Raw genomic sequence first — 16,222 nt, forward strand, 5'->3', positions numbered from 1 at the left:
CGCTACCCTTAATTAAGTTAATAAGTACAAAATATTCTAGTTTAACAGAAAAACTTGTTCAAGATATTCTGTTCCTTTCCAACAAACCATATGATGAGGACAACTTATAAGAAATGTTCTTAGACATGGAAACTAAAACAAGCCTGCTTCTACCAGATTTTAAATGCGTCCAGTACACACATTTCAATAGAAGGAACTCAAAATGCAGTATGGAGATCAGAAAGTGCTCTATAGACCTTGACTCTCCCAGTCCTAACTGCCCTTGGCAAATGTTTTTAATCCACTCATATATTCACCCATTGAAATGTACCATGCATCTCACTAAAAGGTTCTGTGAAAGACAAAAATAGGAATGACAAATCAAGTGAAAGGAAATGGGATAGATCACTTACCAACATGGAATATCAAAACTTCCTACAGTTCTTGATCAAGTTAATAAAATATGTCTATCTAATGCTCTGCCTAATTTCAAACATCAGGAAAGATCTTTTATTCCCACCCCTCTGTCACACATACTTCTGCTTCCCCAGCTAGCAGCCAGGACAATGGACATGTCCAGTTGGTAAAAGTGGAAACTGCGACCAGTTTGAACAGATACGCCTGCCCACAACTAGTGTACAATTCTCATTCGTGATAATCCAGGGTAGCCATCCCAAAGGGAGTAAGAATTATGACCTCCCCCATTCACCAAAAACCTGAGTTGTCATTCAGAGAAAAAAGCCATTGACTCTGCTGAGAATACGTTAGTAATATTTTTGTTTGTTTGGACTGTCCCATATCACCAGAGATGACATGCCCTACTTGTGAAATGGCACATAGGGAAGTTCCATATTCTTTCCCAAACCTCCCTCTGAGGCCAGAGAAAATGAGCCATGTGCACCCATCCCACGCTCAGATGGTGTCCTCCACTGGGAGTCGGCACAGGCTCATTTCACTTAAAACTGTCACCTGTCCAACAAATTCAGATCAAACAAACTCCATTCACAATAGCTCTCTGAATCAAACTGTAGAGATTGTTAAATCCTAACGTGTGATGTGTGTTCCACAGCAGCTTGGTAAATGGTAGGTGAAATCTTGGTTCTGAAGGGAGAGAGCCAGTTAAACTCGACCATAGAGAGTACTGAGGAAACATAAGAACACGATATCCATCAGGTTCCAGGTGCTCAGCAGGTAAAGGTGCTTGCTGCTGAGCCTGGCAACCTGAGCTCCATCTCAGGAACACACATAGTGGAAAGAGAGAACCCACTTCTAAGGGTTATGCTGTGACTTTCCCACAGGAGGGGCATCTGTATGCATGCGGACAGGCAGAAGAAAAGAGGAGAGAAAAGAGAGAAGGGGAAGAAGAGGGGAGGGAAGGGAAGGAAGAAGGAGAAGGGGAAAAAAGGTTAAAGAAAAGATTGTATTATATTTAAGTGTGTAATTCACAAGATTAGGATTGACCACAATTTTGTTGAATATTTGTTCCTATGTTGAGATTTGAATATCTTACATCTTAAAGATCTGTCCATTCTTTATGTGTCCATTCATTCTTATATCAATTATTTTCAAACAGTGGCAAAAGCACTGTTTTTCAAAGAGATAAGGGAAGATGGGTAATTGAGGAAAGAATTTAAATCAACTGACCAGTTGGTTTCTAGGCAATCCCTCTGAAGATGCTGACCTTGTCTGTGATTATATTCTATAAAGGGCAAGCTAACTGTAGCCAGACTAACTGTAGCCAGACTAACTGTAACCACAAGCTACAATCACTCCTCCTCTGTTGTAGTCCTGGCCAAGGAGTCTATCCAGCTGTTCCTGGTTAGTTGATAGTCTATGCTTTCTGCTTTAGAATGCTCTCTGAAGTTCCAGGAAGTTGGTTATAGAGCAAGTAGTGGGTGTACCTCTTGTTAATACTAATTCTGACCGTGCCTGGGTTTACCAATGGTGGGATTCAATTTATGCCTAAATTTGGGGAAGTAGCCCTTGAGTCAGAAGTCTGAATATAGGGAAAGAGAGGGCATAGGAGAGGTACCAAAATTTCCCATTCCACTTGATTTTGGCTTCTGAAGACTCTGGAGAGAAGCTCCAAGTCTGAGTGCCTCACAATGTCTTCTCTGTTTATTGATGGTGGCAGAAGTCGGGTAGTTCAGCAAGTGACACAGAAGGTGCCACTGGGACTTGAGTGTGAAGTACTTACTAAGTTTTGGGGTCAGTTGACTTAAAGAAATGAGACTTTGCAGGTCAGGATGGGTTTTAATTGAACCATTAAAGCCTCAGGAAATGAATACCAAACAATTATTAAATTAAAATTACCTTTATAATGACTTTCTAAGATTTTATTCAATATGTATGGATTACTCACAACACAAATCTATTTCTCTGTATAGGGAAAGCAGAACTGACAGAAAATGTGTTCAAGGTGATGGAGACATCTTACACTCAGGGTGTTTTAGTTGCACAGCATTATATACACAATCATACACAATCAGGTGGAAAATCAAATCAATTTTTATGAATGAAGTGTTTGTGGGAACAATTAACCTTTAACCTACCTTGCCTCATCCTTTCAGCTCTTGATACAGTATCTGAGGTCAAAACACTCATCAGTATGACCACAGTGGTGAAACCGCCATCATTCTTCATTTCAGAAAATTTCCACCTTTGGTGTGGGTTCCATAAGACACTATGCTATGAGTGCAGCCACTGTGCCAAGCCATGCTTCTCTGTCTTCACCACAGGTGTCCCTTGTGCATCTTCTGAAGACTGTCCGGCTGCTGCGTCTTTTACGCCTTCTGCAGAAACTTGACCGTTATTCTCAGCACAGCACAATTGTCCTCACCCTGCTCATGTCCATGTTTGCTCTCCTTGCACACTGGATGGCATGTATCTGGTACGTCATTGGAAAAATGGAGAGGGAGGACAACAGCCTTCTCAAGTGGGAAGTCGGTAAGGGCTTCTGTAAAATTTTCCACTTTTAGTTAAAAGGGAATGTTGTGTAGAGTATGAGGAAGGTGAAAGGTGTTTGTGAAAATATTTGGTCTAGTCATTTATTTATTAAATTTTTATTACACTGAATTATGTAGACCATTCTCATCGGTGTATATAATGTACTTTCTGTGCATTTTCAGTATTCCTACAATCTCCTCTCCCGTGCCTTCCTCACTCGCATCAATCCTCTTCCCCATACAGCTTTATAGATACAGTCCTTCCTACTGATCTTTTCAATTTAAAACACAACTAACAAAATCTCCTTCAAAAGCTTGCATGGTTTTCTTTTTTTTTTTTTTTTGCCATTTTTTTCTATTGAGAAAAGGAAAAAAAAAAACAAGTTTCCGCCTCCTCCCAGGCTCCCATTTCCCTCTCCCTCCACCCACCCTTCTCCTCCTCCTCCCACCCTTCTCCCCATCCTCCCACCCTTCTCCCCCTCCCCCCACTCCTCTCCCCTCCCTCTCCAGTCCAAAGAGCAGTGAGGGTTCCCTGCCCTGTGGTAAGTCCTAGGTCCTCCCCCCTCCGTCCATATCTAGGAAGGTGAACATCCAAACTGGCTAGGCTCCCACAAAGCCAGCACATTAAGTAGGAACAAAGCCCGAGCCATTGTCCTTGGCTTCTCATCAGCCCTCATTGTTCGCCATGTTCAGAGAGTCTGGCCCTATTCCAAGCTTTTTCAGTCACGGTCCAGCTGTCCTTGGTGAGCTCCCAATAGATCAGCTCCACTGTCTCAGTGGGTGGGTGCACCCCTCGAGGTCCGGACTTCTTTGCTCATGTTCTCCCTCCTTCTGCTCCTCAATGAGACCTTGGGAGCTCAGTCCAGTGCTCCAGTGTGGGTCTCTGTCTCTATCTCCATCCATCACCAGATGAAGGTTCTATGGTGATATGCAAGATATTCGTCAGTATTGCTATAGGATAGAGTCATTTCAGGTTCCCTATCCTCAGCTGCCCAAGAAACTAACTGGGGACATCGCCTTGGGCTCCTGGGAGCCACTCTAGGTTCAAGTCTCTTGCCAACCTTAAGGTGGCTCTCTTAACTAAGAATTGTGCTTCCGTGCTCCCCTATGCAACCTTCCTTTATCCCAATCATCCTGTTTCCCCAAGTTCCCCCCATCCTCCCCTTCTCACTTTTCTCTCCACTTCTCCCCTTACCCCCATCCCACCCCACCCCAAAGATCCCAATTTACTTCCCGGCAATTTTTCTACTTCCCATAGCCAAGAGGATAACTATATGTTTTTCCTTGGGTTCACCTTCTTACTTAGCTTCTTTAGGTTCACGAATTTTAGACTCCGTGACCCTTATTTATGACTAGAAACCAATTATGAGTGAGTACATCCCATGTTCATCTTTTTAGGTCTCGGTTACCTCACTCAGTATAGTGTTTTCTATTTCCATCCATTTCCATGCAAAATTCGAGAAGTCATTGTTTTTTACTGCAGCGTAGTACTCTAATGTGTAGATATTCCACACTTTCTTCATCCATTCTTCCATTGAAGGGCATCTAGGTTGTTTCCAGGTTCTGGCTATTACAAATAATACTGCTATGAGCATAGTTGAACAAATGCTCTTGTCATATGATAGGGCATCTCTTGGGTATATTCCCAGGAGTGGTATTGCTGGGTCCATGGGTAGGTTGATCCCGAATTTCCTGAGAAACCGAAACACTGATTTCCACAGTGGTTGCACAAGATTGCATTCCCACCAGCAATGGATGAGGGTACCGCTTCCTCCACAGCCTCTCCAGCAAAGGCTATCATTGGAGTTTTTGATTTTAGCCATTCTGACAGGTGTAAGATGATATCTCAAAGTTGTTTTGATTTGCATTTCCCTGATCACTAAGGAGGTTGAGCATGACCTTAAGTGTCTTTTAGCCATTTGAACTTCTTCTGTTGAGAATTCTCTGTTCAGTACAGTGCCCCATTTTTTAATTGGGTTAATTAGCATTTTAAAGTCTAGTTTCCTGAATTCTCTATATATTTTGGAGATCAGAACTTTGTCTGTTGCAGGGTTGGTGAAGATTTTCTCCCAGTCAGTAGGTTGCCTTTTTGTCTTAGTGACAGTGTCCTTTGCTTTACAGAAGCTTCTCAGTTTTAGTAGGTCCCATTTATTCAATGTTGCCCTTAATGTCTGTGCTGCTGGGGTTATACATAGGAAGCGATCTCCTGTGCCCATCTGTTGTAGGGTACTTCCCACTTTCTCTTCTATCAGGTTCAATGTGTTCGGACTGATATTGAGGTCTTTAATCCATTTGGACTTGAGTTTTGTGCATGGTGATAGATATGCGTCTACTTTCATTCTTCTACAGGTTGACATCCAGTTATGCCAGCACCATTTGTTGAAGATGCTTTCTTTCTTTCATTGTATACTTTCAGCTCCTTTATCGAAAATGAGGTGATCATTGGTTTGTGGGTTAAAATTCGGGTCTTCTATACGATTCCATTGGTCGACTTCTCTTTTTTTATGCCAGTACCACACTGTTTTCATCACCGTAGCTCTGTAATAGAGTTTGAAGTCAGGGATGGTAATGCCTCCAGAAGATCCTTTATTGTATAGGATTGTTTTGGCTATCCTGGGTTTTTTGTTTTTCCATATGAAGTTGATTATTGTTCTCTCAAGATCTGTGAAGAATTTTGATGGGACCTTGATGGAAATTGCATTGAATCTATAAATTGCCTTTGTTAGAATTGCCATTTTTACCATGTTGATCCTCCCAATCCAAGAGCAAGGGAGGTCTTCCATTTTCTGGTATCCTCCTCAATTTCTTTCTTCAATGCCTTAAAGTTCTTGTCAAATAGATCTTTCACTTCCTTGGTTAGAGTTAACCCAAGATATTTTATGCTGTTTGTGGCTATCGTGAAAGGTGAAGCTTCTCTGATTTCCCTCTCTGCTTCCATATCCTTTGTGTATAAGAGGGCGACTGACTTTTTAGAGTTGATCTTGTATCCTGCCACATTACTAAAGGTGTTTATCAGTTGTAAAAGTTCTTTGGTGGAGTTTTGGGGGTCGCTTATGTACACTATCATATCATCTGCAAATAACGAAAGTTTCACTTCTTCCTTTCCAATTCGAATCCCCTTGATCCCCTTATGTTGTCTTATTGCTATTGCTAGAACTTCAAGCACTATGTTGAAGAGGTATGGCGAGAGTGGACAGCCTTGTCGTGTTCCTGAGTTTAGTGGGATGGCTTTGAGTTTCTCTCCGTTTAATTTGATGTTAGCTGTCGGCTTGCTGTATATAGCTTTTATTATATTTAGATATGACCCTTGTATCCCTAATCTCTCCAATACTTTTATCATAAAGGTATGTTGAATTTTGTCAAATTCTTTTTTAGCATCTAATGAAATGATCATATGTTTTTTTTCTTTCAGTTTATTTATATGATGGATTACATTGATAGATTTTCGTATGTTGAACCAGCCCTGCATCTCTGGGATGAAGCCTACTTGATCATAATGGATATTTTTTCTAATGTGTTCCTGGATTCGGTTTGCCAGTATTTTGTTGAGGATTTTTGTGTCGATGTTCATGAGTGAGATTGGCCTATAATTCTCTTTCTTGGTTGAGTCTTTGTGCGGTTTTGGTATCAGAGTAACTGTAGCTTCATAAAAGGAATTTGGCAAAGCCTCTTCTGCTTCTATATTGTGAAATACATTAAGGAGTATAGGTATTAGGTCTTCTTGGAAGTTCTGGTAGAATTCCGCATTGAAACCATCTGGTCCTGGGCTTTTTTTTGGTAGGGAGGTTTTTGATAACAGCTTCTAATTCTTCGCGACTAACAGGTCTATTTCGATTGTTCACCTGGTCCTGGTTTAACTTTCGTATATTGTATTTATCTAAAAAAAGTGTCCATTTCCTTTACATTTTCCAATTTTGTGGCATATAGGCTTTTGTAGTAAGACCTAATGATTCTCTGAATTTCCTCTGTGTCTGTGGTTATGTCTTCCTTTTCATTTCTGATCTTATTAATTTGCAAATTCTCTGTTTGCCGTTTGATTAGTTTGGATAGGGGTTTGTCAATCTTGTTGATTTTCTCCAGGAACCAGCTTTTTGTTTTATTAATTCTTTGGATTGTTTTCTGTGTTTCTATTTTGTTGATTTCAGCCCTCAGTTTGATTATTTCCAGTCTTCTACTCCTCCTAGGTGAGTCTGCTTCTTTTTTTTCTAGAGCTTTCAGGTGGGCTGTTAAGTCTCCAATGTGAGCTTTCTCTGTTTTCTTTAAGTGGGCACTTAGTGCTATGAACTTTCCTCTTAGGACTGCTTTCATAGTGTCCCATAAGTTTGAGTATGTTGTTTCTTTATTTTCATTGAATTCCAGGAAGACTTTAATTTCTTTCTTTATTTCTTCCTTAATCCAGGTATGGTTCAGTAGTTGACTGTTTAGTTTCCATGAGTTTGTAGGCTTTCTGGGGGTAGCATTGTTATTGAATTCTAACTTTAATCCATGGTGATCTGATAAGACACAGGTGGTTGCATGATTTTCTAATGATGAAGATGAACCTTTCTTTCTCCCATCATGAAAGTAAAGTACTAAAAGGTTGTGTCATACAGTAATGGCACAGAAAACAAGATCATTTACAAATATTTATAACATTTCATCATTCCACAATTCATAAAAGTTTAGGATTTCTCTTTCATGTGTTACACAGTTTAGCATAGATAAATATGCAATGCTAAGCGCAGGAACACATTGTAAAATATGTGGAAACTTACATAAAATACAAGTCCTCAAGAAGTAAATACCCTTTTATGCATACGCAGCCACCATCTTTTCCACACTCTGTAGAATTGCCATGGTACTATCTATTGGAGGGCCATTGATTTTACTCTTGTTTTGACATTTAATCAAAATTTCTTAGTTGGCTGAAATTTCACTCATCTTCTCCATAAAAAAAAATATCAATTTTGAACTTTTGAAAGAAGCTCAGCCCTTTGCAGAGGACTAAAGCAGAGGAGATTCCAGCAAGAGAAGTGCCCACTGTGTCCAGCTCCTGAAGCAGTTTGTGATTGGAGCATTCTGTGCTGGTTGTCATAAATGTCACTCTCTCACCACAGAGCATGTCCAAAACCTTCCCAAGGCATCCCTGAAATATATGCTGGAGATCTTGAGGATGCAGGGTGAAGAAAGGTAATTTTTTTACCAAGTTCTTTAAGAAAGAAAATGGTCTTACTCTTCTCAGCTGAGCTCCAAGAAGCAGCCAATGCACTATCATGGTTTTCCTCTCAGAAGGGTTTTTTTTTTCTTCCTTTCCAGGCCATGTTTTAAATATCTTGCTAGGGTTCTTATTTCTCAGAATGAATGAAGGACATAAATAAAACTGTAGGCTTGAAGCAAAACAAAGATATCTTAGATTTTCAAAAAAAGAAAAAAACAATGAGATCAGAGAGAGAGAGAGAGAGAGAGAGAGAGAGAGAGAGAGAGAGAGAGAATTGCCCTAATGTGAGTTTCAGAATTTGCTATCTGCCCTTTGGCTTTGGTCCATATGCACATTCTGTCTTGTGCTCAGCATCTGATTCTCTCTGATTTCCTTCAGGCTCTAGACCTGTGCATTCATATTAATTTGTAAGGTTTGTCATCTGAATCTCCAGCTGGGCAAATTCAGCTTCCTCACACTCTCAAAATCGAGTTATGTGAGGAATACTTTTTGTTACACTTCTACCATGTCAGCTGTGCTACAGACAGGAAATCTAGCTTTTGATTTTCTTCCCACAAATATGCAGAACTGTTTATTCTTTAAGAAAGAGGGAGCCAGCAACCTGAAGTTGCTGTATTAGCCCCAGCCTTGACCCTGGTGTTAGGGCGCACTGTAATAGGAAGGTGGTAAACTGGGTCTCAGGCTGTAAAGGCAGAATGATACACTACAGTGGCAGGAAAGCATAGTGCTTGCAACTGAAAACATTTTCTGCCCTCCCTAACCAACTCCTAGATTTTTAGTAATTTAGTTCTGCTGTCTGGAGCACAGTCCCCATGTCTACAAATTAAGAACCCCAGTAAGTAACTGAAAAGTCTTTTTCTGAATTCCATGATATATAATTTTCAAGAATACACAAATTTAAAACTGAACCTCCTAGGCATACATGGGATATGTATTCTTATCACAGGTTAGTGTCCATCCACTATCTGCTGCAGCCACCCGACATCAGCTAGTTTGAGGATGTATCTCCAGGTTTTACAAGGATCATGTCTTATCACAGAATCACTGTTTTTATTCAGCTAATGTGCAAGTAATCTCTTATGAGATTAGATTTTCTGTCTAAATATTTCTTGAAGTGTGATTAAAAAGAAGGTATGTTCATTATGCCTGTAAATATGTTTGGACAAGGTTTGGACATGGTCTTCCCCTTCCTCTAGAATTTCTTGTATTATTTGTGCCCTGACTAAATCGTTTCCCAGGTGAGATTTGTCTGAATATTAAACAATCAGAGCTTTTCTACCTGTTAGCTTATTTTTATGATTTAATTTCTTTTTTGGTAGTGGTAAGTTTTGTCCTTTTTTCCACAGTTACAATTCAGCACATGAATAAAATCCTGTTAGAGAACACATTGCTCTTTACTTTTGTGACTAACATATAGAACAGGTTCTTCTGCTCAAAGGACAGATCTCTTTCTAATCATTTTCAACTATCCAATTACTCTCCTTTTGTTCTTGGCAAGTTTAATACTGACAGCTAAAGTGCTTTGGTATTTTCTTTCCAAACATACACAATTTCATCTGTAAACCTCTTTAAGCCTGGTCAATGCCAGTTTTGCTTTTTAACTATCTTTTCACAGTTTACATGCCAGATCCATTTTCCACTCCTCCCCTTCTCCTGCTCCCTCCACCTTCTCCCTATCCCACTCCCCCCCCCCATTCCATCCTCATCCACTCTTCCGGGAGGGTAAGGCTTCTCATGGGGAGTCAACAAAGTCTAGCACATTGCTTTGAGGCAGGACCAAGACCCTCCCAACTATATTTAGGCTGCACAAGGTATCCCTCCAGAGAAAATAAGGTTCAAAAAACCGATACAAGCAGTAGGGATAAATCCAGGTCTCACTGCCAGTGGCCCCTCAGTCTGCCTCAGCCGTGCAACTGTCACTCACATTCAGAAGGCCCAGTTTTGTCCTATACTGGTTCCCTCACTCTCAGTCTACAGTTGGAAGGGTTTCATTAGCTCAGGTAAGCTGTTTCAATGGGTATCTTGACCTCTCTGCTCATATTCTCACTCCTCCCTCTCTTCGACTGGACTTTGGGAGCTCAGCCCAATGATCTGCTGTGATTCTCTGCATTTGTTTCCATCAGTTGCTGGATGTAGGTTCTATGATGACATTTAAGATAGTCATCAATCTGACTATAGGGCAAAGCCAGTTCAGGCATCCTCTTCACTATTGCACAGGGTCTTAGCTGGGGTCATCCTTGTGGATTCCTGGGAATTTCTCTAGGGCTAGGTTTCTTGCTAGCCCCATAATGGCTTGCTCAATCAAGGTAACTTTTTTCTTGTTCTCTGTCTCTGTCCTTCCCATATCTTGACCATCCCATTCCCTCTAGTTCTTCTCCCCAGCCCCTTCTCCCCTTCTCTCTACTCCTTTCCTTCCATCTTCCTCTCCATGTTTCCAGTTTTCTCAGGAGATCTTGTCTATTTTCCCTTCCCATGGGGATCTATGTATGTTTCTGTTAGGGTTCTCCTTGTTACTTAGCTTCTCTGGGGCCATGTACTATAGGTTCCTTATCCTTTGCTTTACAACTAGTATTTACCTATGAGTGGGTACACACCATGCTTATCTTCCTGGGTCTGGGTTACCTCAGGAACCTAGCCTCTGAAACTTATCTAGAAATTTCTCTACACTCTTGTATATTGGGAAAATTGCAAGGAAAGACTCGAAAGCTTTCTGCCTAAGACAGAGAGAACGAACAGGCAGATCACTATAGGTTTTCTCATTCACCTGAAAATAACACTTTTACATGTACATTGCATGATTGTTTTTCTCTATCAAAACCAGTATGTTGGATGTCATGCAACAGATCCTTAGACTATTTATGCTATCTCTACAGCTTGTGCTTCCTGCTAAGGTAGAACATCTCAGAGGATTCTTGAAAATTCAGAGCATAGGACAGCAGAAAACAGGAAGAAACCATTAACTTTGCTTTGTCTCTAATGTCTGTAAAATGGTAACAATGTCTCCTTGAGGTGTCCAGTATTAGGTTATCAAGCATACAAACTGACCTGGAGCATATTGGGAGCTGTTTCATTGCTTTATAGATTTCCATGTAAAAGCAAGAAGTGGTATAGAGGACCAACAAGCAAGGTTGTCATCTGTGCATCCACATTCACATACATGTGTGAGCATACATTTCCACATATATATACATCTCACACACATGTGAAGGTAAAAAAATGAAACAGTAAAGTCATGTAACTAGCACCTGGTCACTGTCAATAAGTGATGTCTACTGTAGCTATCATTAATATTATTATGACAACTACTCTTATGAAAGAAACCAATAAATATCATTTTATGTGAGAAGGTTATATAGAAGGTAATTGCAGAGTGTTGCCATTTGATTTAGGTATTATAGGATGTTCTGTTCTGAGTGTAAACTAGTTAAAATTAACATAATGGGTAGGTCTGACACCTGTCGCCTTAATAGTTCCCTCCTATTAAGGCAGGACAGATTTTAGAGGATGTGGACATTGAGTGTTAAGGGTAATATTTAACTCTACATTGAAGAAATGTATCATAAGTAACTTTTGAGAGTACTTTCTAAAGTTGAGTGTTTATTTGGCTGCAAGGAAATGTTTTTACTGGTGTCTTTCCAGGAGCTATTCTGTTTGTTTCCTACAAGCATCCTCAATACAAGCCAGGCAGTGGTGGTGCACATCTTTAATCCCAGCACTCAGGAGGCAGAGGCAGTTGGATCTCTGTGAGTTTGAAGCCAGCCTGGGCTACAAGAGCTACTCCGAGGATAGGCTCCAAATCTACAGAGAAACCTGTTAGGAATATTTTCTAACCCGACTCCCTGCTGATGCAAAAATTCCCAATCAAGATGAATCAAAACAAGCCATATTAAGAAATATCTAGGTTTAGTGGGAGATCTACACTCTCGGGTGTCCTGGAGGGGAAAACCAGGAAGCCACAGAAAAGCGACCCCCGGGGTGGAAGAAAGGGAGACCACATGTTCTTCTTTTGGGGGATCACTTAAATACCCTAGGGAGTGGTCCTGACCCCATCCCCAGAGAGGGGTCAGGATCTGGCCTGCTGGGATTTGGAGTCCAAACCAGGCCTAGGGGCTGGGATAGATGCGAGGGGCTGGGGCCTATGATCCCAACTTGACAAAACTGTCTCAACAAACAAACAAAAAAGAGCAAACTACATGAAATGGTCTTGGAATATTATTCAGTGGTGGAGCCCTTACTAGTCATGCAGGAGGCACTGGATTCACCCTCTGTGTGGCAAGCATAGGAGCTGTGAGATTCTCAGACTTCCGTATGTCTCATTTAATAAGTGTGCTTTCTGTTGTAATTATTACCATTTCTAGAATTCAAGTAATGGCACCTGTAAGGTTCAGTTGATGACATTGAGTTTGTTTTTAAAGAACTCTTTTGGGATCTTAATTAAGAAGAATTTAGTTTCAAACTCCTACAATTTAGATTTGAATCCACCTCAAAGATTTGCTATGCCTGTGACCCCAGTCGTGGCATGGCGGAACGATTCTCATTTCCTCATCTATAGCAGTGTGGATGTATAGCTATTCCTGGAAGCTGCCTCACAGAGTATCTGGGGCATGGATGCTCCTGCTTCTGGCTCCTGAGATTTCCCCCTGTGGTCTTACCAGGCCATCCTCCAGCTCTCTGGCATCCACATTCCAGTGAACAGTGCTAGAGGAAAACTGAAGCTCTATCCAGGTCTAGTGAGGACATGAGCTTTGTGCTTCATTCACATTCTGAATTATGAAACAAAACTCAGACTCATTGACTCATCAATTCACAGAACAAATATTGGGAAATGAGCTATAAGGATACAATAAACATGACAACCTTAACAACTATTCTGCATATATTGAGGTGGGATTTCCTGTTAGCTCTCCCTGCCTCCTCACCACTGCTTGATGGTTCCTGAAGGGTGAATACAGAATGACCAGACACTAGTCACATGCCAACAACTGTGTAATATCTTCAGACTGCCCTGACAAAGACAGACTTCGTTTTAATTTTATTTCTCTTTCTGTGAGAAAACATCCTGCTAAAAAGCAACTTAGGGGAGAAAGAGTTTATTTAGCTCATAATTCCAGGTTATAGTCTGTAACTGGAGGTTTCTCTCCTGCCTGCCACTTACTAAATAATCACTCCGAGGCTTAATACTACTTAAAAACTGTTTAACCTACTAGCCAAGGCTTATTATTAACTAGTTGCTACAACTTAAATCATCCCATTTCTATTAGCTTGATAATGGGGGACTTCAGCCAATCACATGCTGCTTAAGGTGTATCCCCCTGGGGCCACAGATAGCCATTAAAAACATCCATGTGCTCTTTTATATTGATATATTAAATATTGTATGTGAGTATGCTTCTACCTCTATTTATTGTATGTGAGTATGCTTCTACCTCTATTTAAAATTGATGTGTGTGTATATATATATATATATTGTATTGATATATACATATACATATATTTACCATATTGCAGTATACATTTCTACCTCTGATAATATTTATGTAATGACACTTGGAGGTCATTGTCCTCATTTATTGCACAGTTGTTTATCTCTTAGTCTTCAAGTTAGATAGGTATCAAGAATTATAAATCAATAGTCATATATGTTTGTCATATTTATATTTAGGCTAATCAGGTTCTTTAGATACATAGAGATTATATCTAATATAGATAGTATAATCTTCAACCTCTTTGAAAAGCTATGGAAAATGGCCTTTAATCTGCTTAGAATTCTGTGCTAACAAGACACAATCACTCCTGGCAACACCGCTCTACTCCCGAGAGAACATTGAGCACCAAAGACACTCCACTGGGAGTTTGTCTTCTTCTTGGCAGAACTGGCCTTTGGGCAAAGAAAAGCCCATACCTCGACAACTGACAAAGGTACAGAATATCTGTAAATGGATAAAAACAGGATTGTCTTATCTTGCCAAGACAGGATAGGAGAGTTCTAAAAAGTTCCTTAACTTTGAAAATGGTATGCCAGTTATGTTAGGCCTTAGCCAAAGTTGATTGCCTCAACATTGCAAACGAGACTTTGTGTGATTGCCCAGGTAGTCAGTTGTCTCTGTCATTTGTTGCACATTTTGGAAGTTTCTCGTTTGTACGTCCTGGTTGCTCAAGTAATATTACTTCCCTTCTCAGATCTTTGATGGAGTTGAAGATTAGATAATTGTAGTTACCTTCTACATTATTTAGACTCCTTGACATAGAATGCTTAGCAAAACTTTTGTTATATATTTCTTGCTTAATATTGTTTGTTGTTTGTAATTTTATATTTGGTATCTGTTCCTACTGTATATAGTTGTATTGGGTTTAGTTTGATCTTGTTTAGAGAAAGGGGGAGGTTATGGGGGACTTCAGCCAATCATATGCTGCTTAAGGTATGTTCTCCTGGGGCCACACATAGCCAATAAAAACATCCATGTCCTCTTGCTCTCTCTCTTTGTTTTCCTGCTCTCCTGAATCGCTAGAATCCTGGCTTTGTAAGTTTCCTTTCTTCTGTTTATTAAAGCTGAATATTATTTTAAGTTGGTTTGGTTAATTACAACTTCCAATCGGCCTTGCCCAACAGCTTATATTTTACCATGAAGCTCAATTCTTGTTTCCTGGTGCTTGCTGGTGTCTTCATTAACTCTTCCTTCTTTCTCCCTGTATTCAGTTTGGCTATCCTGCCTAGACATATTCTGTCCTGCCATAGAACCAAAGCAGCTTGTTTATTAACTAAAGATAATAAAACATATTCACAGCATAGATAAGGGCATCCCACATCATCTCCCCTTGTCTGTCTAATTGAAAAGGGAAGTTTTAACTTTAACATAGTAAAATTATGTACAACAAAACAGGTATCAAGCAAGAACTACAGTTACAATATTTAGTTTATCTGTATTTGGAAAAAATAAAGAAAATATTCCATTTATTTTATCTTCATGAGTCTAAAGTTTTCTATCCAATTTTATCTTTTAGCATAACTAAGTAAAACTATAATCCTAACCATCTACTCATCAACTCCATCAAAGATGCCAGAAGGATATAATATTATCTAACTAAATAAGAAGTGTTTTGTGAGCAATTTCCAAAACTCTAGGAATGACATAAATATCTGGCTGCCTGGACAATCACCCAAAGTTCTTCTATATCATTGGGGCAACTGTCTTCAGCCTATAGGCCTAGAGTGTCTGGCACATTCCTCAGGAACCAAAAAATCTAAAGGACTGTCCCAACTATTTTGGCAAGTTTAGCAGTTATTTTTCTATGGGTCCTGCATGACCAGTATACTCAGAATACTGACAATCAGTCCAGGCAAGAGTAGTTTCTTGCCCAAATGACTAACCCTTCCACAAGGAAAGCAAACTCTATAAGGAGCTTCTTTGATGCCCATTATCCTCTTAAAGTAATTGGTGCTGCCAGAAGCAGATGTGTCTCACTGAGACAAGTCTAAGTTCTTAAAACATTTTAATTGCCATTTTCTGTAGGTCTTTGAAGTGTTTGAAGCTCACCTATCTATTTGAAATATATCTCTGCATATCTAGAAAACTTAACCAACATAACTGTAAGTTTGACTATTATAGATTTATATTTCTTAACTATACATTTCATTTTTAATGAGCTGTGTGAACATAATCCCTTAAACAAGTGTACAAATATACATATAGTTTAACAAAATTGGCCTTAAATTTGCATTAATGGCCTAAAATCTATACCCATATAAAGTATTTTGAGATCAATTATTGTCTTTGTTTTGAGGATTTAAATTCAATAATCTACCCTTTTTCCTCATTTCGTTAGAAAAAAATTGACTAAGACCATTAACTGCTCCCTTTAAATGAAAAAAAAAACATTTATAACAATATTTGGGGAATTTAGGTATAGTTTTTCATACTACTTCCTGTTTGGGGGGATGCTGATAATCTTATGGGGATCCTGAGAAAATTTAGAATTATGTTTAAATCTTGGTTGTAGTTGTCTGTGAGGCTGCATCATCTCAGCCAGTTATCTTGAAGCTGTTCTGGATGTTGGAGCACCTGGGCCATTGCTCCCATGGAAACTTCTCAGGGGTCTAATT

General features: G+C 39.7%; 1 protein-coding gene across 1 annotated transcript in view; it reads left to right on the top strand.

Annotated features, from left to right (window-relative positions):
* Kcnh8 (potassium voltage-gated channel subfamily H member 8) overlaps positions 1-16,222 on the top strand; it is a 431,344-nt gene that overhangs the window by 287,852 nt on the left and 127,270 nt on the right. Inside the window, exon 7 of the mRNA XM_041656042.1 lies at positions 2,718-2,925. Within this exon, the coding sequence (XP_041511976.1) occupies positions 2,718-2,925 (208 nt within the window). The remainder of the gene's footprint in view (positions 1-2,717; positions 2,926-16,222) is intronic.

Source organism: Microtus oregoni, unplaced genomic scaffold (genome assembly GCF_018167655.1).
Source record: "Microtus oregoni isolate MIOR12 unplaced genomic scaffold, Mior012 000007F_ref0000211, whole genome shotgun sequence".
Classification (NCBI taxonomy): domain Eukaryota; kingdom Metazoa; phylum Chordata; class Mammalia; order Rodentia; family Cricetidae; genus Microtus; species Microtus oregoni.